The sequence below is a fragment of the Pseudophryne corroboree genome, chromosome 2 (assembly GCF_028390025.1).
Source record: "Pseudophryne corroboree isolate aPseCor3 chromosome 2, aPseCor3.hap2, whole genome shotgun sequence".
Taxonomy (NCBI): domain Eukaryota; kingdom Metazoa; phylum Chordata; class Amphibia; order Anura; family Myobatrachidae; genus Pseudophryne; species Pseudophryne corroboree.
The window spans coordinates 316205766-316229982 of NC_086445.1; the positions used below are offsets into that span (position 1 = coordinate 316205766).

General features: G+C 42.7%; 1 protein-coding gene across 10 annotated transcripts in view; it reads left to right on the forward strand.

Moving 5' to 3' along the window:
• Positions 1 to 24217, forward strand: part of LMO7 (LIM domain 7) — a 311711-nt gene that overhangs the window by 168903 nt on the left and 118591 nt on the right. For all 10 annotated transcript variants that reach the window (XM_063952955.1, XM_063952957.1, XM_063952951.1 and 7 more), the window contains exon 5: positions 9625 to 9731. In XM_063952955.1, the coding sequence (XP_063809025.1) occupies positions 9625 to 9731 (107 nt within the window). The remainder of the gene's footprint in view (positions 1 to 9624; positions 9732 to 24217) is intronic.

A 24217-nucleotide genomic window follows, 5' to 3' on the forward strand; every position in this document is an offset into this window, starting at 1 on the left:
TCTGTAGAATGCAGAGGTTATTACGAACAATAATACTGCACTGGACTAGCTTACCCAGCTATATAACAATAGATATAACAGTACACAGTAAGAACTGGATGTATATCACAGGGTAATTGTACTAGGAAACCCTGACTAAGTGCACTCTTTCTTAACTAACACTGACTAAAAAAGGCAGGTAGAATACTTAAGTGTCTTGTAAAGTCACAGCACTGACAACCAGGCGGCTTTACATAGGAGGATTTGCCCAAGCATTCCCAGGAACAGTGAGCTGAGGGATAATGGTGCCGCAGACACTGACGGGGAGTGAGGGAGAGACAGATATGCAGCTCCAGGGCGGGAACATTTGCAGAAAATGGCGCCCTGGGGCTGGGGGAGGGGCTTCAGGTCCAAGCTCTATCCCCCTGCTGGCAAAACCACCGGGTACTGCGGGCTCTAATAAAACAGTTTATAGAGAGAACTTGACCTGTCCCATGCCCTGGTGATCTAGTGGGATCGCCTGTACTGCCACAGTGTCCACCGCCAGCGCGCGTGGCTTGCCTCCCACCGGCCGTGCCGGATCGCGATAAAGTGTGGGACCCAGTTACCACCTCCCGAAGTGCGGCCACGCGATCCCGGAGAGCCCCAGCCGTGTGTGACTAATTTGGAAGAAAACCGGAGCCTCCTGCTGTAGGTACCCGGCAATCAGGGCACAGGAGTGTATAGCGCCGCTGGGGGAGAGATGGAGCTGCAGCAGGCAATGTCTACTGACAATCTGTGCCTCTGCTGCAGCCCTTGTAGTCTTCTTTTTTTTCCTCAGAAAAAGCTTTTACAGAGCTGCTGTGAGCAGCTCTTCCTGTTACATGCTTGCACTTGCAAGCACTAACTACAAACTGAGCTCCTGTGCAAGGAGGCGGGGTGATATAGGAGGTGGCGCTATGCATCTTGGGAAGAAGGTCAAAGCTTTTGAGCCTGTTGGTGCTTCGGATCATATCCTACTCTACACCCCAATGTCTATCCTTGTGGAGCCCAGTGTACCCCGCAGGAGAAATGTGCTTTATTACAGGCTATGCGTGGTGACTAGCTCCCAAAGATGCATTACATGGGTTGTGTGGCAGATTGCGTTAACCTGGTGGAAGGGAGACAATTATAAGGGGTAATTTAATATACTAGGCAATAGAAGGGTGCAGCTTATCTTTACTATACATCCACATCTATGGTAAATTATCTTGCATTATTGAGTTCATGGGGTAAAGAGCAGACTAATATCCCTTTTAGATGGAAATTCCAGTATTTTGTATACTGGTCCAACCTGGGTGCGACCCGGCTGAGACCCCTTTCAGACCGGCTGAAGGAACTGGCTTATTGCTGGGTTGATGACATCGCTGCTCATGTGTGCAGATGAGAACATCGCCAAGTGCTGGCTCTTACTATGCTATAAACGAGTGCTGTCATGTGATGACCATTATCCGACTTTGTGGACAGTTATCGTCTGATCTCAATATTAGGACCCCACTAAGTAATCTGGAAGTGGTCAAGACTTTTGGACTGAGGGTTACTTGATCAAATTATCAGCTTTGACGTTGACCTGGTGCTTGATAAAAGGAGCAGGTCAACTAATGTATGGCCAAATTTACATTTAGAAACACTATTGGTTATCTGCTATGCTGAGGCAATCTTAACTACTGTGTGATGTTTTTTTTCCCTCAAGGGCTGCAAGATGCATGTGGACCATATGGGGTGATTGCGGGCAAATTATTCTGGTCTTGAATGGTTGGCTCTTGTTTGAAATGGTCTTAAATATTCCATTTTTATTATTGTCTGTACACTCCCCTGATGTTTGCAATGCATGTATGTAGTACATATTGCAGCAGAAATTGAGATTTGTCATACCAGGTGAAAGTATTCCAATATTCAGGTCTCCAGTTTTGGGAAGTTTATGACACAGTAGTATTCACTTCCTTTTCTTGGTTAACAAGAGTAGAACATGATCTTATTCTGCATTAGCCAATCCACTTCAAGTGTTGACATGCATGCAATTTGAGTCACTGTCACCGTTCTGTCAGTTTGAAGCAGTATGGTCATTCTCCTTTGACCTAACTGATTAACACAGAACTACCACTCACTGGATGTGTTCAGTTTTATGCACTATTCTGTGTAAACTGCAGAGACTGTTCCATGTGAAAGTCATAGGAATTGACCGTTTCAGAGATACACAAACTGTATCGTCTGTTACCAGTAATCATTCCATCGTCAAAAGCCATACAGATCACAATTGCACATTTTGACCTTGCTTAGGAGTTGCTGCCTTATAATTGTCTGTTTTCATCTATCTGTCTGAAATGAAAGCATAAAACAAATAAAGAGGATACAATAAATTATAAAATAATTTTATTTAACACCATTTAAACTAAATGATTTGAGTCCTCAAAGAGGCCACCTTTTGCAGATATAATCGCACAATGGTATCATTCTTTCTACAATGGAAATCAAACAGTGATCGGAAAGATCTTTCCAGAAATTCCTACAAATGTATTGAACTTTATAGGTTGCTTTGCTTTCACCGGTCTTCCTGGTTTAGCTAAATGTAGCTCAGTGGGGTTTAAGAATGGAGAAATAGGCCGAAGCCTTGCATCTTGTTTTTTCTCAAAGGCAGTACCAACATACTGTAGCCTGGGGGTATATTTTAGGTAGTTATCTTGCTGTAAGATGAACCATTGACCAACTGAACTGGGATTGGATATTGCATGGCGCTGTAAAATGCTATGGTAACCCTTTGGTTCAGGGCCAAAGTAACTCTGTGGCAAGTCACCAGCTCTGGTTCCAGCAAAAGACCATCACTTTTCTCCACCATGTTTGACAGTTGTGCCACAGGTTTATTTACTAAGCATCTGATTTAAAAACTGCTGCTTCCTGGTGTGTGTGAAATTTAAAAGACAATTCTTTTAATAGTAAAACATGAAGCGCTGTCTAGTTTATAAACTACACATACTGAGGAACTGTCATATTGCCTGCTCAGTGGCATGCAAAATGTCTATTTGATGAAGCCAAGATTTTTGTTCATTAAACCACCTTCCAGTCTTCAGTAATTCACTGGCAGTGTTTCATGGGCCACGAAACACTGCCAGTGGATTACTGTAGACTGGAAGGTGGTCTTGTCGACATGGCAAGCCAATTTTCTTTTTCTTTTAAAGTTATTGTAGAACAACTGTAAGGGGTTCCAGACACTGGATAGACGGTGTCTAGTTACACAGTCAATAGGTTAATACAATATGATCGGCATTCAATAGGTCGACATAGTCAAAAGGTCGACGCGTAAAAAACAAACAAATTTCATAATTTACCATCCACGTGGACTACAATTGCAAATAGCAACATGTGCCAAGTGCAGAGCGAGGCACCTTGTCTGAAACCTGGTATACGTTTCCACTAATTTGGCTCAGATATGCTGAAACATACAAAACTTGTATGTTTGTCAACTGTTTTTTTTTATTTTTGTGTCGACCATTTCCATGTTGAACTTGTGGCCATGTTGACTTTTTGTACTGCCAACCTTTCAACCTTGTTGACCATATGGGGTCGATCTATTGACTGTCTAGCAATTTACTGTAGGTCTATTTAACCCAGGGGAGGATTGGCCCACCAGGACACCATGACAGATTCCGATGGGCTGCATAGCGATGGCCGGAGCCGGGTTCACTGTACCCGCCGCCACCCTAGCTGCCGCACTCTCACTGAACTGGCCAGAGCGGCAACTGAGCACTGAAGAGGACCCTGCAGAGAGGTTTTAATTACATTATTTGCATTATCATGATGGTGTAAGGGTTAGGGCGTCACCGATCACAGTGTATGGTTTGGGGACTGGACAGGAGCAGGATGTACCTTGTTCTCAGTATGCCAGCTGATCAGGCAGCACTCACAGCCAGCCCTGGGATAATCTCGAATGCAAAGTTCTTCAGCCCTATAGCTGCTCAATGTCTGTCCATGATGATGGGCCTATTTATGTAATGCGGTGTCTACGTATGTAATGTGGTGGCTATGTATGTAATGCTGTGGCTAGGTATGTAATGTGGTGCTATTTGTGTAATGAGGTGCTATACCTGTAATGTGGTGCTATTCATGTAATAATGTGATAGCTATGTATGTAATCAGGGGCGGATTGGCCACTGGGACAGATTCTGATGCGCTGGTCCCCTGTGCCTGTGTTTCACTACTTGTGTGTGCTCCACCTCCCTGTACTGTGCTGTATGTAGTGTGTGCTCCTACCCTGTACTGTGCTGTATATAGTGTGTGCTCCTTCCCTGTACTGTGCTGTATATAGTGTGTGCTCCTTCCCTGTACTGTGCTGTATGTAGTGCGTGCTCCCCCTTCCTGTACTGTGCTGTATATAGTGCGTGCTCCCTCTCCCTGAACTGTGCTGTATGCAGTGTGTGCGCCTCCTCCCTGTACTGTGCTGTATGTAATGTGTGCTCCCCGTCCCTGTACTGTGCTGTATGTAGTGTGTGCTCCCCGTCCCTGTACTGTGCTGTATGTAGTGTGTGCTCCCCGTCCCTGTACTGTGCTGTATGTAGTGTGTGCTCCCCGTCCCTGTACTGCGCTGTATGTAGTGTGTGCTCCCCCTCCCTGTACTGTGCTGTATGTAGTGTGTGCTCCCCCTCCCTGTACTGTGCTGTATGTAGTGTGTGCTCCCCCTCCCTGTACTGTGCTGTATGTAGTGCGTGCTCCCTCTCCCTGTACTGTGCTGTATGTAGTGCGTGCTCCCTCTCCCTGTACTGTGCTGTATGTAGTGTGTGCTCCTCCTCCCTGTACTGTGCTGTATGTAGTGTATGCTCCCCCTCCCTGTACTGTGCTGTATGTAGTGTGTGCTCCCCCTCCCTGTACTGTGCTGTATGTACTGTGTGCTCCCCCTCCCTGTGCTGTATGTACTGTGTGCTCCCCCTCCCTGTACTGTGCTGTATGTAGTGTGTGCTCCCCCTTCCTGTACTGTGCTGTATATAGTGCGTGCTCCCTCTCCCTGTACTGTGCTGTATGTAGTGTGTGCTCCCTCTCCCTGTGCTGTATGTAGTGTGTGCTCCCTCCCTGTACTGTGCTGTATGTAGTGTGTGCTCCCCCTTCCTGTACTGTGCTGTATATAGTGCGTGCTCCCTCTCCCTGTACTGTGCTGTATGTAGTGTGTGCTCCTCCTCCCTGTACTGTGCGGTATGTAGTGTGTGCTCCCTCTCCCTGTACTGTGCTGTATGTAGTGTGTGCTCCCCCTCCCTATACTGTGCTGTATGTAGTGTGTGCTCCCCCTCCCTGTACTGTGCGGTATGTAGTGTGTGCTCCCCCTCCCTGTAGTGTGCGGTATGTAGTGGGTGCTCCCTCTCCCTGTAGTGTGCGGTATGTAGTGTGTGCTCCCCCTCCCTATACTGTGCTGTATGTAGTGTGTGCTTCCCCTCCCTGTACTGTGCGGTATGTAGTGTGTGCTCCCCCTCCCTGTAGTGTAGTGTGCGGTATGTAGTGTGTGCTCCCTCTCCCTGTACTGTGCTGTATGTAGTGTGTGCTCCCCCTCCCTATACTGTGCTGTATGTAGTGTGTGCTCCCCCTCCCTGTACTGTGCGGTATGTAGTGTGTGCTCCCCCTCCCTGTAGTGTGCGGTATGTAGTGTGTGCTCCCTCTCCCTGTACTGTGCTGTATGTAGTGTGTGCTCCCCCTCCCTATACTGTGCTGTATGTAGTGTGTGCTCCCCCTCCCTGTACTGTGCGGTATGTAGTGTGTGCTCCCCCTCCCTGTAGTGTGCGGTATGTAGTGTGTTCTCCCCCTCCCTGTAGTGTGCGGTATGTAGTGTGTGCTCCCCCTCCCTGTACTGTGCTGTATGTAGTGTGTGCTCCCTCTCCCTGTACTGTGCTGTATGTAGTGTGTGCTCCCCCTCCCTGTACTGTGCTGTATGTAGTGTGTGCTCCCTCTCCCTGTACTGTGCTGTATGTAGTGTGTGCTCCCTCTCCCTGTACTGTGCTGTATGTAGTGTGTGCTCCCCCTCCCTGTACTGTGCTGTATGTAGTGTGTGCTCCCCCTCCCTATACTGTGCTGTATGTAGTGTGTGCTCCCCCTCCCTGTACTGTGCTGTATGTAGTGTGTGCTCCCCCTCCCTGTACTGTGCTGTATGTAGTGTTGTGCTCCCCCTCCCTGTAGTGTGCGATATGTAGTGTGTGCTCCCCCTCCCTGTAGTGTGCGGTATGTAGTGTGTGCTCCCCCTCCCTGTACTGTGCTGTATGTAGTGTGTGCTCCCTCTCCCTGTACTGTGCTGTATGTAGTGTGTGCTCCCCCTCCCTGTACTTTGAAACATATAAGGTTAAAAAAAGGGGGTTTGTAGAATGAAAAATCAATAGAATCAGAAGTAGATCAAAGGCATGACTGCAGTGTCAGTATACACTGAAAGTGGGCATATCAGTCCGTGTATATTTAGATGTACAGATGTACATCAGGGAAGGGCATTGTAGCAGCATATGCATAAGGTCGCAGGTAAACATTAGCATAACGTAAAGCAAAGCAGGCCCCAACTGTGTCTATCTGAGAATCAGGACCTCTGAGGAGTGACCCCTGTTCTCTTGACAGGCCCCTCCCCTTCAGACTCTGCCCTCATTAGGGCTGCTTCCATAAATTTCCCGGGCTGGTGTTTGATCCCAATCCACCCGTAATTGAACCACACCCACTGTAAGCACTAAACCCATTGCTTATTCACTAGAACCAGTTCCCGCTTATCCTTGTACCATTTCCGGTTATTTACTGGACTTGAATTCCTGAACATTTCTATAAAAACTGAGAAACATTGGTGTTCGAACACTATCTATCTATCTATCTATCTATCTATCTATCTATCTATCTATCTATCTATCTATCTATCTATCTATCTGTATTGTGTGTGTGTGTGTGTGTGTGTGTGTGTGTGTATACATGTACACATAGGTGTATATACAGGTGGATTGAATAACATTGATTATTAATTGTGATGGCTAGATCACTGGGTCAGAGCATCTCCAAAATGACAGGTCTTCTGGGGTGTTCCTAATATGCAATAAATAGTACATACCAATAGTGTGCCAAGGAAGGGTAACAAGTGAACTGGCACCAAGGTCATGGACATCCAAGGCTTATTGATGTGCGTGGGGAGTGAAAGCTAGCCTGTCTGGTCAAATCCCACAGAAGAGCTAATGTAGCACAATTTGCTGAAAAAGTTAATGCTAGCTATGAAAGATTGGTGTTTGGTAAATGTGCCAGAACACGTTGCATCTTGCAAACATAACCACAGACCAGTTAGTGTCCTTATTGACACCATTGCTGAAAACACCTTCAATTGGCACACGGTTGTCCGAATTGAGCATTGGAAGAAGGTGGCCTGTTCTGATCAATTGCATTTTCTTTTATATCATGTTTATGGTCCGATGCGATTGCGTTGTTTGCCTGGGGAAGAGATGGCATCAGGATGCAGTACAGGAAGAAGGCAAGCTGGCAAAGTCGGGGATGCTTTGAGCAATGTTCTACTGGAAAACCTTGGGTCCTGCCATTCATGTATTCCCTGATGGTAGTGGCCTTTTTCAGCAGGACAATGCACCCTGCCATGCTGCAAAACTTGTTTGGGAATGGTTTGAGGAACATGAGAGTTCAAGGTGTTGACTTGGCCTCCAAATTATCCAGATCTCAACAAGATCGAGCATTTGTTGGATTTACTGCAAAAAAACAGTCTGAGCCATGCAGCCCCAATCTCACAATGTACAGGATTTAAGGGATCTTCTGCTAACGTCTTGGTGCCAGATACCACAGGACGCCCTCAGACATCTTGTGGAGTTAATGCCTCAAAGGTTTTGAGATGTTTTGGTGGCAAGAGGGGGACCTATACAGTATTAGGCTGGTGGTTTTAATACTTTAATATTATAGCTGATGGGTGTTTATATTAACACATATATAGGTGTGTGTGTATGTATATACAGACGTGTCCTCATTGATCACTCCTGCAGTCACTCCAACACAGCTCCTCTTGGCACGCCAGGTCACATGAGAATCTTCCAGCATTGAGCCTCTTTTTGCTTCTCTTTTGACAAAAATGTGTCTTATTAGTCACAGTGCAGTGTAACTAGGATGCACGAGGAGACTGTGCAGATTAATTTGATATGACACTTGTATATCTGTGTGTGACTGAGTTTCTGATTCTGTATACGAAGTGCAACAATGTCACAGACGCAGCTGTTTTCCAATACAAGTTCTGTTCTGCTGTGTGTGTCGATCTATCGATCTATCGATCTCTATATCTATATACATACACACATTTATTTGGACATGTTAGCTTGCTGATTAAATCCAGGTGAAAGGTAGACTTGAAGCCAGCCAGCCACAAAACTTGTTTAAATCATGAGTGTCCCAGTTTAAAGGAATTGTGTGAGAAGGTAGCAGGCATTTACTTTCATTTTTGTTGAATACATTGTACCTTTGCATACTAATGTCATTATTAACCATGTTTCAGTAAGTTTCCATGCATAGGCAAAGCAGCAGATCATGTCATTAAACATCCTGTACAACAAATGCACTGGGTGGGACTTCTTTTTACTTCCATGTGGTGTTTTTGTTATTTGCCTATGGGTTACAGTAGGTGTCAGCAGACTGAGCTTGCAGTTTGTTAACAGACATGTATAGTAACTGGAGTCTTTATCTCCTGTGTAATATCTTGGGAACTGTTTACCAGCGCTGACAGACTGGTGCTTATTTACCGTTTTTCCATGCCATGCTGGGATTGTAGTTTAGCAATTCTCTTGTAAGAGTCATTTTTTTCTGTTACTTTTGTACCCTAGCTCTTCTCATTGAGACTGCACTTCTAACTGTGATGATTTGCTGGGAGTTGTAGTATCATAACAAGCGTAGACATGGCTGCATATTTGTTTGATGGCCTTAAAAAGTAGTGTATGTTAAAAACATGCTTGTCTTTTGGTCATTTGTAACAGCTGAATGCAAAGTAACATCTGAGTTGCTATTGAGCTTTTTATAGGTCTGTCTACACTTAGCTGAAGCAGCGTGTTCAACAGGTGCAGCTAATGAGTAATCTACCACTCCTGAATTCTTGTCTCTTTATTTTTAAATTTACGTTTTTATCCTTCCCATGCTAGATCATAGTTGTGACATTTTTACCTTCCGTCTGTGTATGCTGACATTCTGTAAGGATCTTGCTAAACGGCCAAACCTAGATTCCAGGTGCAGTGTCCCAATCATTCAGTGCTCTATAGAAACAGAATGTCCCTCCTCTTTTTCCTCAGCCTCCTATGCCTGCACTGACAGTAGTTTCTGGGTGGGTCAATGTCATTAGCTGTAGTTATTTTTAAAGTCCTAACAAGAGGTGAGGTTTGCCGTGCAAAGAAAGAAAGAGGGCGTTTGCTTGTAGGCCTGACATCAAAGTGTACTTTTCTGACTACAGCAGGTAAACTTTGCAGCGTCACTCAGCCACACAAGTTAGAGGCAGCCTACTGTTGTCTATGAAACATTATTACAATACATACTCCCTGCTTGCTGAATTTATGCTATCTCTCCTTTCTTGTGGACTTTGGAATTTTGGACTTCGATAAGCTGTTTTGATTTCGAATTGCTCAGCTAAGCAATCATTTTCCCCACTTATCTTCTCAGGATAATATCAATGTTTTCTTGCGGGCGTGCGAGAAACTTGGATTGAAAGAAGCACAACTGTTTCATCCTGGTGATCTTCAGGATTTATCAAATCGTGTTACAGTCAAGTAAGTTGCATTATTATATTCCTAATGCCTTGTTGCTAATAAATTGCAAGTGACAGAGTATTGACTGAATTATGACTTGTTGATAAAGGAAGCTGCAAACTGACAGATGTGGAGCAAGTCAGTCAGTCAGTCACTAATGCTGACTCTAATTGGGTACTGTCTGGTGTTCTAATGTAGCACAGCTGGTCTAACCTGTATTTAACTCTTTCTATGCATGTTCGTCTTGGAAGCACAATGCTGAAATGTATAAACTTCACTCTATGCAGTGCATGCTAATTTATGTGCCTTTTAAAACGGTGGAGGTGGTTGGTACTCTCACGTTTTCATGATAAGAAATACTAATTCGACGCCTAGAAGCTAAAGGAAATGCACTTTTATAAAGATGGGTGTCCGCAAATTAGAAGATTGTCCATGTATGGTGGAATCTCGTACATAGGCCACACGTTTAACAACATTGAGCTTGGATGACTGACGAAAATGTTCTGTACAGTTCTTGCCCTGAATAAATTTAGGGTGGTATTTATTAAAGCTTGTAGAGAGACTTGTGAGAGATAAAGTACTAGCTAATCAGCTTCTGCCTTACATTTTACAGCTGTGTTTGACAGTTGGGATCTAATTGATTTGGTACTTTATCTCACAATTTGATTACTCTTCAGGCTATTAAACTGCTATTATGGGTATAACACAGCTTAAATATTTAGGGGCGGGGTATATATCAAAGCTTGGAGAGAGATAAAATACCAACCGATCAGCTCCTGTCTGTCATTTTTCAAACACAGCCTGTAACATGTAAGGCAGAAGATGGTTGTCTGGTACTTTATCTCTCACAAGTTTATCTCTCTTCGAGCTTTGATAAATACGCCCCTTGTAACACAGTATTTGCTGCAGTAATGCAAAGTACATATCTGAAATTATAATATATAATTTCCAAATCCATTAAGCGTGTTCTTACAGATTTTGAATATCAAATAGAAAATGAGTAACTCCTACAAACATGTCAGAAGCAAATGTTTCAGTCTGCTGTGAGACCTTTGTCAAGACAGACTGCAATCCAATAGAATAAAACACAGTTAACGCCCAATTGAACCAAATAATCATCTTGACAAAGGTCTCCTAGCAGGCCTGAAACACTCCTATTAATTTGGAACAGTTATTTGCGATACCCTGAAGGCTGACAAAATATATATACATGTATGTGTGTATATATATATATATGTGTGTGTGTGTGTATGTATATGTATGTGTGTATATATATATATATATATATGTGTGTGTGTGTGTGTGTGTGTGTGTGTGTGTGTGTATATATATATATATATATATATAATGTGTGTGTGTGTGTGTGTATGTATATATATATATATATATATATATATATATATGTAGCGGAAAGGCCCGGCGCTCTGTGTGGGTGCTAGTCGTTACTTGCTCCGTTGCCCTCTGTGGATCCGTATTGAGGTCCCACATAAATCGTGTCAAGCAGCGGCACTCCACAGTCAATTTGAAGTAAAAGAAGTTTTTCTTTATTACGGACCGCAATAAAGAAAAACTTCTTTTACTTCAAATCGACTGTGGAGTGCCGCTGCTTGACACGAGATATAGATAGATAGATAGATATATATATATATATATATATATATATATATAATATTATACAGGTTGAGTATCCCATATCCAAATATTCCGAAATACGGAATATTCCGAAATCCGGACTTTTTTGAGTGAGATAGTGAAACCTTTGTTTTTTGATGGCTCAATGTGCACAAAGTTATTAAACATATTGTATTAAATGACCTTCAGGCTGTGTGTATAAGGTGTATATGAAACATAAATGAATTGTGTGAATGTAGACACACTTTGTTTAATGCACAAAGTTATAAAAAATATTGGCTAAAATTACCTTCAGGCTGTGTGTATAAGGTGTATATGTAACATAAATGCATTCTGTGCTTAGATTTAGGTCCCATCACCATGATATCTCATTATGGTATGCAATTATTCCAAAATACGGAAAAATCCCATATCCAAAATACCTCTGGCCCAAGCATTTTGGATAAGGGATACTCAACCTGTGTGTGTGTATATATATATATATATATATATATATATATATATATATATAATATAATATGTGTATAGTCTGTGTTGCTGTTCTAGCTACATTCGGGCTCATCGTACATTTTGTTTGTTCTCATTTTGGGGAAATTATGGACAAGCAAGCTGGACGCTGTGATTTTGCTGTTGTAACATGATCGTTTCACCTGAATCCACGTCTTGTGGTTCCTGGCTTATACAGAAGTTTTATGAATTAATGAAGTTTACAAATATGTCTAGGGGAAAGCATGATTGAAGGGGTCTGATTCATACTGTGGTTATATTTTGCTTTACTAGAATGCAAAACCCAGTGTGTTTTTATAGTACAGTATGATTATAATACGCAGGAATTATACATGTTTTGGCAAGTCCAATAATTAGTATGTGTTCAATACACTGTGTATTCAGTTTGTATAGGTTGCAAAAACGGTTCCTCAAATTTCTGGCTGTGTAGACAGGGTGTAGTGCTTTTTCTGTTTTAAGCTCCCATTGCTTGGTGTGTTTGGAATTACAGTGCACTCGCATGTGGCTCATTTCATTCTAGTTTAGGATTTAGGTTAAAGAATGTGGTTGCAGTTATTGTGTGCTAATTTATGTAGAGTTTAATACTTGGACAGTTTGAGCTCTGCTTTATTGTCTTCAATTAGCTTTAGGGCTCATTCACACAGTCTTATTTATTCATTCACACATTTATCATGGATACATTTGCGGAGAAATGTGGCAGCCACAAGGATAACTGATCCCTATGGCAATCTGTCTATCCATTGCTGAAACTCCTACTACAATGCTACATGAGCTTGCTCAGCTGACCAGCTGAAGATACCTTAGCACAGGCCTGGCCGACCTGTGGCTCTCCAGCTGTTGTGAAACTACAAGTCCCAGCATGCCCTGCCACAGTTTTAGCATTCCCTAATAACAAAACTGTGGCAGGGCATGCTGGGACTTGTAGTTTCACAACAGCTGGAGAGCCACAGGTTGGCCAGGCCTGCCTTAGCAGGTCTTCAAGCTGAGGACTCGTTCACAACTTTCTTTCTTGTGGGATATTTTCCACATTTCACTTTATCGTGGCCTGTGGAGCAAAGGACAGATGGTCTGAATTTGATCCTGGTCCCGGTGGCAGAGCAGACGGTATCCGTGATCCCTGCGGTAGAAGGAGATTCATCGACGGGAGAAAGCGGGTCCGATGCTGGATAGACCGGAGGACTGAGTGCACCGTTTTAAACCAAGATGTATGTGAGCATATGTTCTAAATAAATGGAATTGTGAACCTGTGTATTTATACCTGCGCCCTCCATTCTTCTTTTAATATATATATATATATATATAAAATCTGTTAAAGTATTGTTTTTTTTTCCATTTGTCAGAGAAAAAGATGGTTATAATAAATTTTTTATGCAACACAGTGCGTTTTACAGTTCTCTTCAAATAAGATGGTGCCATATGTGTTACAAATGCATGCCTCTGGCTGAATACTAAAAGTAGTGTAATATAGTAAGGTCTGTGGAGGTTACAAGAGAAGTTGGAGGTCACAAATCAATGCTGTACTATTATGTTTGGAATGAGACTGTTTGTTTGAAGATTGCGTGTTTAGTTTCCTATCATGTTTCAGTGTAGTGTTATTCGAATTAGTAAATGGAGTATTATTAGGTTTGTTCAGTTTATTTAACAATTATTGCTGTAACTTTTTTCCAGGAAAAAAAAATTGTGCATGCAGTGTGATAGGTATCAGTCTGTTTGCACCTTAGATTACACGGTTTTATGCTTCCTCCTATTTGTTTTGGTGAATTTTTTATGACTCTGATTTTATATAGATTTTTTAAGGTATGTTTTAGTCTGTATTGCACTAACGTTTAGGACTTTAGATCAGAATCAGTCTTGTGGCCAGTCATCTGGATAATTGAGTCCTTTCAGTTTCCCAGGTTTGCTGGCATTGCCTGACTTCTAATAACAGCAGTGCTAGATAAATATAGATCAGACTTGAGATATTTTAGAAGTGACACCAAAGGATTGTTTCAGTGACAGATCATCCAGATGTCTATGTCCATCAGGAATATGCCTGCTCTGTTTTTAAAGTACTTTCCTGTCCACACTCTGTTATGATTTTGATATTATGTGAAGTATCGGAGTACAATGTGATGTTGGCTATATATGCTTAATTTTGCTGCAGATTTTGTGCAAATGGCTGATATTGCAGTGTGTATGACCCTTAAATTATGGTGATGCCCAATAATGATCCTGTTGCAATTAGTAAGAAAATTATTGTGCATCTTCGAAAGTGTGATATACAGTTGGCCCCTACCTGCCTATGTACATTATGCTGTAATCACTGAATGTCAACAACATGAATCAGTGATGCCGGAAGTGAGGGATTGATTGTCCAGTATGAATTTGTTCTTGTTTCAGTGGTCTATTTATAAAAGGGGTCTATTTATCAAAGGCTTATATGCTTTGAAAAAGTTTTTTTTTTTTTTGCAGCATTTACCCTATTTATTTATTTGTCTCCCCCTATTTATTAAAGTCCTCCTCCTGGAGATGCTTATCCCTGGCGATAGCCATCTTTAGTCTCATGGTGCTATCCTGTGATTGCTAAATGCCATCTCAGGATGTCATTAGCTGGAGTTGATCACATGGAACTCAACACAGCTGTGGAGTTAGGCTGATGAGCAAGAAAAGTAAGTAGTGAAAACATGGAGAGAGGAGGACCCTGCTCATAAGAGCTTACAATCTATGTGGGAACGGGAATGACCTAAGGAGTGTGCTGATGGCAGCAAGTGATGGTGGATGATGTGGCGGAGGCAGGAGGGTGAGGTAGGATACGAAGTGACATGGCTAGGTGGAGGACTGATTTTAAGAGCAGGTGGGTTTTCAGCACCCATTTTAATCTATACAGGCTGGGGGATAGTTGATCAAATGAGGCAAATCATTATAGTTGAGGGGGTAACACGGGAGAAGTCTTTGATTTTTGAGTGAGATGTAACCAGAGTAGATGAAAAGCGACTGTCATTGGTTGGCCAGAGAAGGCAGAAAGTAGTATGTATGGAGATGAGGTTGAATGTGTAGGGAGCAGTGGAGTTGATTAGGGCCTTGTACATGAGTGAGGAGTTTGTAGAGGATACCGTAAATGAAAGGGAGCCAGTGAAGGGCTTGGCAGAGCCAGGTGGGGGAGCGGCTGCGGGAGGGGAAATTAAGGGGTCTATTGACTAAGCCTCGGATGGAGATAAAGTGGGCAGAGTGAAAGTACCAGCCAATCAGCTCCTAACTTTCATTTTTCAAACCAGCCTGTGACATGAGTTAGGAGCTAATTGGCTGGTACTGTATCTCCGTCCACTTTTTGTCTCCATCCGAGGATTAGTAAATAGACCCCTAAGTCTATCTGTACTGTTGAGTACAGATTGAAGAGGAGTGAGATGGGAGCTGGGGAGGCCAGTGAGTTGGTTACAGTGGTCGAGATGAAAAGTGATTTGAGAGTGGTTAATAGTTTTGGAGGCACCTGGGACAGGAAGGGTCTGATGCGAGTGATATTGCAGAGCTGGACACATTAGTATTGGGCAATAGAGTACATAAATATCAGAATAGTGGACAAAAGGCTAAAGGAAAAAAAGCCTATTAGATGCTTATATTAACTTAAGCAGTGGTTCTCCACCTTCAAGTATCACCAGTGGGTCATGTTTTAAGGATTACAGTATGTGGAAGTAGGTGGAATAATTACTGACCCGGCAAAACAGATTACTCACCTATGCATGGTTAAAGACATCCACAATACATTACTTTTTGGTAATTGGAATGTGGAGCTGAGAGCCATGGTTCTAGTAAGCATACCATGCAAAGGGAGATAGTTGGTGGAAGCAGAATTTTCATATGGTGTTGTGTGTTGGGAATATGCACGTAATCTACCAGATTGGACAGCATTAAAATGTCGGAATGGTGAAGGTTTAAATTGCAGGTACCTTGCTTAAATTTTTCTTGATTTGTGGTGGAGCGTTTAATTGAGGGGGTGATTTATCAAAACATTTAAAGAATGGTGAAGTTGTCTGTAGTAACCAATGTCTGACTTTCATTTGAAAAGTACTTCTATAAAATGATAGGTAGAATATGATTAGTTGTTGTGGGCAACCTTTGTCACCTGTTCACTTTAGAATGTCTGATACATCTCCCCCTGAGGCTTCAACTTTTTTTTAAGCTGTGAAAACTTATGTAGACAAGGATGTCACTTTTTGATCAGTTTAGTAGAAGTCACACCATTGAGTTATTAGTTGTTTTGATTCACAAATGTTTTATTGCTAATTAGGATATTGGAAAAATGTAAATATATATATAAATATATTTTTGATACTACATCTTTGAAAGAATGATGTTTTAAAGTATAATTTTATCCAAATATTTTTCAGCGTGGCCCCTTGTGATCTGTGTGAAATGCTAAGGTTCATAGAACCTTGAAATCTGCTGAAATGTTTTTATCATATCTAAAGTGAACGTGCCTTGGGCATGTGTGAACCCCTTTATCATAGGTACAGGGCCGGTGCAAGGTTTCTCGGCACCCTAGGTAAAACTTAATCGTGCTGCCCCCAATCACCACCAATACCCACTTCCCATCCCTTCAGATGAAAGTGTGACCTGTATTAATTCTTTCAGAGACATATTTAATTTTGTGATAGGCAGACTCAGTGGTGACATTCCCCCTCCCCATTCCCCCATGAGCCAGCGCCCTAGGCAGCTGCTTAATGGTAGAGCTGGCCATACATAGGTATTTGTACTTTTGGGCAATGTGATATTTAGTTGCAACTTTGGGTATGGATCATTGCACTTGCCACTAAAAGCACCCTCTATAACAACGACTAGCGAGCTGGACCATAACACTGTCTACGATGCCATACAGTTTTTCTATTTTAATGTAATTCCAAACAACAAAATAAATTAGAGCGCGCCATGAAAGACATTCTTTGATGCATTTGGTAGTGAGAATGCGGAAGGAGAGCCTGCTATCGGGAAGCGATGCAGATTAAGCGATGTAGTATTGGGGAATATCTTGGGTTAGGCTGAGGAATAGCCCATACCCAGCTAAGGGTGTATATTGCTGCAGGAAAAGCAGAGGGGAGTCATGGCCCAGACAGCACAGGGTTAAGAAACACTCGCAAGATAAGGGATGTCCAAAGAGGAGGAGAAGCAGGAGGCCATTACTTGAGAGAACAAAACTGCTTCGTCCGGGATGGCAGTTTCTCTTTCTAAAGAATCTTTCCCACTCTACCTCCCAACTAACAACAAATTCCCTTTACTTTTTTTTTTGCCATTTGGCCCCCCCAGAAATGCAATTGCAGATGAAACATAACCAAAATACGTGGTTAACAATGTGATGGGAGGTTGATAGGCCTCCGGGGCTGTGTAGTGATTGGGCACACTTACTGGAAGGGCCTGCTTCATGCCAGGCAGAAGACACCTATTTTGGCATATGACACCTGTGCCGGTGTGGGCAGCAGAGCTGCTAGTAGTGTAACGGCTCCATTTATGGATAGTGAAGGATCCTCCCAAACGGAACATAACGGGGGCTAATCTTGGACCGGCACCCACTAGTCAGGAAAGAGTGACTGAGGTCTGACTTCCCGATCAGTAGGATTGGAAGACCCAGTCCACTGAAACGGGTCGGCACATCAGTGCCTGTCCGTGGATGGGGTGGGTAGGAGTACCCACCCCAATTACCACAATTAAGTAGTATGTTTGCAGTTGCTTTTCCTGGGCCACCAACTTTATGGAAGTAATAAATAAAATTTGGACTTTCTTCCCGCCAGCTATAGTGTGTGGTGTTTTTATTAATTTGGGTGCAGAAGGGATTATATTCAGAGGTGGTTGCATCAAATTATAATGAAGACGTAGGCAAAAGTGAAGCCCTAATACTTAATTGGCTTAGTAAGCTAATGCATTCTGGCTTCCATCCTGCAATCTCAGCATTTGCTGTCCGTGAGATGTTTAAAGGGGATGCGGTCAAGATCCCGCCGGACGGAATCCCGGCGGTAGAAATACCGACGCCAGAATCAAGACCGGCACAATCCCGACATATCCTCCCTCTGTGGGTGTCCACGACACCCATAGAGGGAGAATAAATTTGTGTGCCGAGCGTAGCGCGGCACCGTGCCCGCAGCGTGACGAGCGCAGCGAGCCTGCAAGGGGCTGCGTTTCGCTCGCCACCCCTGTCTGGATTGTGTGGTCGGGATTCCGGCGTCTGTATTTTGACCGCCGGGATCTCGTTCAGCGGGATTTAGTACTGATCCCGTTTAAAGTGGCTAGGCAACATTCAATCATGGTGAAAAATAGTCAACCTGATTTGTGAAATGTAAGTCCATAAAAGTAAACAGGTGTACAGTGGGAATGGTTTTTATTTTTATTTCTAAACAATATTTAGTGAGCAGTGATTCTTAACCAAGCACTAGTGAACCATTAGACAGTGAACATTGTAATATATAGATATAACCAATGGCAATGTTTGTACAGCTTTGTTAATGTCAAATTCCCCTCATTTTGATCATTCCCTGTAGCAAAGAGCAGAGAATTGATGGTGTTATATAACTCCTAGTTTGTGTTATCTGGTAGAAAAATAACTTGAGCTGGTTGTTTAGCCCTAAACGTAAACTGATACCTGAGGCACTTCTGTGGGAATTTATGAGGCAACAGTATTTGAACAGTGAGATCTGAATGTGGTGAAATTGTACCAGGGATTATGACTGGGATCAAATACCCTTCTCATAGACTTGCACTTTCTGTCATCACCTGCTAGTAGTTGACCGTTCAGAGCCATGAGTTGTAAAATAATTCATTATTTTAGTAAATAACCCATGAAAGAGCCATTGATCTGTTCCATACTAATTGGAAGGGAAAGCAGTCTGAAATAGAACTTGCTCTTAAATTATAATATAGGAGATTGTAGTGTGTATGTCATCTAAAACTGAATTGTGGTTTAAGGTCATTGAGCTCTTCACAATTGATCCCTTTTGTATAGCTCTGTTCTCCTTTTATTCAAATGTTATGACCTGTGTACTGCTTGATCGTGTTGGTCCAGTTTTGTTACCTAAAGGGCCCTACACACTGGCCGCCGAGGTGCCAGACGGCCGATACGGCCGACCCGTCGGCAGGGGAAAGGGGGAGTGAAGTTTATTCACTCCTCCCGTCACCTGACCCCATTGCCCTGCATGCTAATATGGACGATATTGTCCATATTGGCTTGCAGGCATAAACGAGCTGGCATCAACGATGAACGAGTGTTGCTTGGATTAACCCCACCGCCTATTTAATAAATTGTGGCCATAGTTATAATTTTTTTGTAACTCAAAAAGTATTGAGTCGTAGTTTAAAGCCCCGTACACACTGGGTGACGCACTAGATGGTAGCCAGCCCTGGTCCTCAAGAGCTACCAACAGTTCACGTTTTCCAGCTCACCTGGCAGGTGCACATGTGTAGTTATTACTAACTGTCACATTTTAAAAGATCCACAGGTGGACTCTGTGAGGAGACCCGTAAAACGTGCACTGTTGGTAGCTCTCGAGGATCAGAGATGGCTACCCCTGCACTAGATGATATGAACGATAACTATCAATTTTTTATTTTATTTTTTTAAAGATCTATTGTTCATATCGTCTAGTGCAGTGGTTGTCAAACTCGGTCGTCAGGACCCCACACGGTTCACTTTTTCCAGGTCACCCAGCAGCTGCACTGTGTATCACCAACTGTCACATTTTAAAAATCTATAGGTGACCTGCAAACCATGGACCATGTGGGGTCCTGAGGACCGAGTTTGAGAACCTGTGGTCTAGTGTGTATGCCTGAACGATGCGCACACCCGCGGTCGTTCTCATTTAGGCATTATCTGCCGAACATGCAACTCAACTTTAACTATATCATTGAGCTGCATGTTCAGGGAGTGTGGGGGATGACGTCACTGAATTATATCGTGCGATATAGCGCTGATTGCAAACTAGGGTAGGTCGCCCAGTGTGTACCCGGCTTAAATTTGATTAATCCTTCATCACCACCCTTACGTGATAAGGAACTCCACAGCTTTCCCACCCTTACAGTAAAGAATAATTTGCTAGGATATGTTGATAGTGTTTTCTTTCATTTGCAACTGGCAACCCACTAACCAAGTGGTTCTCAAAGTGTGTGCCGTGTCACCCTGGTGTGCTGCAGCCCAATTACAGGAGTGTGGCAGCCAGGAAGACCAATTTCTGACTCACCGCAATAGTTTACGGGCGTACACCTGTCTGCCTGCTTAGCGGCTGTGGAGGGAGAACATCATGCGTCTCGATCACTCAAGGAATTTGCATGCATAACTTGGTGATTGGTGCCTGCATGTGGAGGAGCGGTTAGGGTGGAGCAGAAGCTGCAATTGAAAACGGAGAGCGGAAGCCGGCTCCAACAATGATGGATTGTCCTGCCTTCCCACTCCCCAATCTTATCCAAATGCAACTGCAGAACAATGAAAAAATGTAGAATGAGCAGAGGACGGTGGAGTGGAAGCGCCCCACCCAGGATCCATAACTGTGGTGACCCTCGTGTTCATTTTCATAGGGGGCGCAGCTCCTCCTCTACATATGCTGTGCTCCCTGTCATGAACTGCTTCTGCAGTGAGTGTTACAGGCCCAGTGTGTCACCATGTACTACCCCAAAAATTCAGTGTGTGTCTCACCATGTCACCCCCGCCCAAACTCCTGTATGTTTGTCAACTCCCCCTCCCTCCAGTGTCACCATGTTTCCCTCCCCAAGACCCAGTGTGTCTGTCTCTGTCACTGTCGTCTCCTCCTTTTCTTTTTTTTTTCTTTGCTTGTTACTCCTTTTATATCTGTCCCCTAACCTTTTAACATTTACTCACTACCCACTTTTCCCCTGTGCCCTTAAGAAACCACTATTTCTCTTTCCATGCACTTTTTTCTCCCACCCATTTTCTTCCACTTCCACCCTCTATATTACTTACCTTCCTCCCCATCTTCTGCTAAAGGCGATGAAGTCCTGCTGGCAAGGGGTCAGAAGCGACACGGAGAAACTGGAGGATTACTGGTAAGTACAAGTAAACATAATGTTATGAATTGTTGTCATGCGCTAATAGCCTAATGCAAAAGTTTTCACAGAAATCGCCTGTAGAAGGTAAAATAGCGCTACAGATCGCAGTCCCCATTATTAATGGGGACTACGGTCTGACCCCTATGGAACAAACTCCAAAAAGCATAGCTTTCCAGGGTGTAGTGCCGCGAAAAAAGTCTGAGGTACAGTACTAAGGGTGCCACAAAGCAAGAAAGTTTCGGAACCACTGCACTATCCCCTTGATTCTTGCAATGCTGATGTCATTTTGCCATAACTTTGTATAGGCTTCAATTCGTGGGATCCGAATGTAAAAAAAAAAAAAATAGAAATTTCTACCCATTCCATTTCAATACAGGTTAATGAGATTGTCTGCCTATAAATCATCCTGTGTTCTCTGTCCTTAGAAGGAGCGTCCTAAAACTTTAGATGTGGTCTAAATAGTAATATTAAATTACTAATATTGGGTGCAATTATCCCTTTTTTAATATCCCATTTTATTAGCCATTGTTTCTATCCAGGAAATTGAAATGCCAGAGTTTAATCTGAAATTCAAGCTATCTACCTGTTCTCACGAAGAGGTGACTTTAGGGATGTGACTGCTAAATATATTTTATTGTGAGTTTATAGATGTGAGAATAATGGGAACTTTAAAAGTCAGAACAAATGCGGTTATAAATCCCACCCTTCCTATCCATCTTACTGCCCGTATGTTACAACCCATTCTGTTTTTCTCCTCATGTCCTGGCTGGGGCATGATGTGGCAACTCTGTGGAGTACTTTAAATGCTCTGCATATTTTGTGTGTCATGAAAATATCGTTTGAGGCTGAACTGACCGTTTAGCACAGGTTGTATACCAAAGGTTACATAGTCTTACTTTAAAGAACGAAAAATAAAGTTGTCACAATGTGAAATAAGACGATAGGACTGGTAGTTTCATTATTAACTGCATACATCTTGGGCAGTTGGTGTTACGATATATATATATATATATATATATGATATGCATGTTTTGCTTTCAGTATCAGACCTTCAGTGTTATCGCTGATATGGAAAGCTGCATGGCTCTCTGTAGTTTTTCCTTTGTGTTTAAAGTGGCACTCCTAGTTGTCTCCAGATACTGCATTGCTCTTGTGGGTGGTGGAATGGTTTAGAGTTATGCAACATACAATAACCCTGTCATTACTGACAAAGTACATCATGCAAACCTTCTCTGCTTCCATATATAGTGATCCAATCATTGTGTAACAACCCAATTAAAGTGTCATGCTGCATTTTCTAGCATTTAATCATTTATAAATCTTTCGTAAATTTTCACGTCATCAAATTAATTTTGTATGATATAATACAGCAATTATCTTGTTGAATATCTGGATTATATGCCTTGCTACATCCATGTAGGTCAAAACACCTATATCTGTTGTACTGGCAATATTTTCATCCCAGATATTGTAATTTCCATATAAGCATAAAGAGAATTACCTTATTGCTGTTGGATGTGATTCTCTGTGACTGGCTGCTCTTATTTGCAGGGGTGGATTTAGGAGTGATGGCGCCCCTAGGCACAACAGGAATGGCTGTTAACCCTCTGCCTAATTTTATCATTTTTATTGATTATAAGCCCTCATTTGATGATGGCCAAATAAAATAAGCAAAAAGCCACACTTTTTTTTTTTTTTTAAATAATGTATACATATTTACTAAGTAAGACCGCTTACAGGATCATTATGTATATGTTCTACCCGTTTGCACTCCATTTAAGATGGCATATGATACAGTACAGTGGACATATTTAGCAGTTACTGGTACTTTTTGTCTGACAGTACCAACACAAGCTTTCAAGTGCCTCCCCTAGCACATGCCTCACGTGCCTACTGGGAAATTGGCCACTGCTTATTCATGTACAGCACAGGTATGTGGAAAGTGTTCTGTGGTGGCTGATTTTAGACCCTTTTTTTGTTAAGACAAAGTGGAGTGAGAACACTCACTATTAGGAGCGCATGTTATATTGCAACAGTCAAGGACTTGTGTAAGAATAATGTATTCAAATACATTCACAATGTTAAAAGCCTTCCTTAAAAATACAAAGTGGGGAATTAATTGTTTAATCGTGCCCGATTTCCCGTCTAAAGTGAAGGGAGATATTCATCTGTCCCCATTTATCGCGCCCATTAGAGACCGGTTTAGGCGTGCAAAGCACCTACACCTGACTAAACTAAAGGGTGCATGCAGGTTTTTTACGCACACTTCAGCTCATACCCACCTCTGCGGGTAGTGAGCTGAAATGAACTTCTCGCGCCTGTCGGCAGCAACATTTGAATAGCTGCCCGCCGCGCCATTTTCCCAGAGATCTGCACATTGGTCTAAGCCACTAGTACGCAGACTCTAATGCGCTTCCGGATAGAAAGGAAGGGGCTCAGATGGAGGAGGATAACAGAGGGTCTTCTCTCTTAAAATGCCCTTGAGTCTGCGCCATGCTCAACCCAGTGTCATAGATTCCCTTTTATCATGTTGCATCCCATTTTCATTGCATCATCGGTGACCTCTGATTACCTCATTATGCAGACTGCTGAAATCCTCATTTTAAACTTGTCTGGTTAGGATTCATTGCAGGCTCATGGTAATATTACTCACTCGCCAATGTGCGTATTAAAGTGCAAAGTGCATTACTCGCTTGATGCTGGCACTGGTATTAGTACTGCTGGGTTGCCTCTACTTCCAGTAATTAAAGAGCCAATTAGATCTCACTCACCAACCAGCTTTGCAAATGACTGCAGTGGTTGTGGTTTTAATGTGCCCATGCCCTTCAGGAGACGCAGTCTACTCACCTTCTTTTGTGTTGCAGCTTTGAAATGCTCAGTCCTGCAGTACGTGTGCCCCTGGTTAAATGCTTGTCCACTAGGTAATAATAATAATAATAATAATTTTATTTATATAGTGCTCTTTCTCCAACAGGACTCAAGGCGCTTTACAGACATCAAAAACAATACACATGATACAGAGGATTTGAGTAATACAACAATAGACAAGCAACACAGACATAAAAGAAAACCTTAAGCCCACAGAAAGCATAACGCAGGATTGGTGCAGGTATTTTGGGTAATAACTTCCAAGGGTTGTGTATTCCACCCTCACAGGTACCAAGTGCAGCAGCCATCTTAGGCGCTCCGCGTAGGATTATTCAGGGTGGAATAGTCTACCCCTAGAAGAGATGACACAAAATGGGGGTGATTTCAGAGTCCTACAGTTTAGAGTAGGGTTCCAAAATAAACCACAAGGTCCATGTATTTTTCATCCCATCCACAAGTGTACCATATGGGGCAGCCATGTT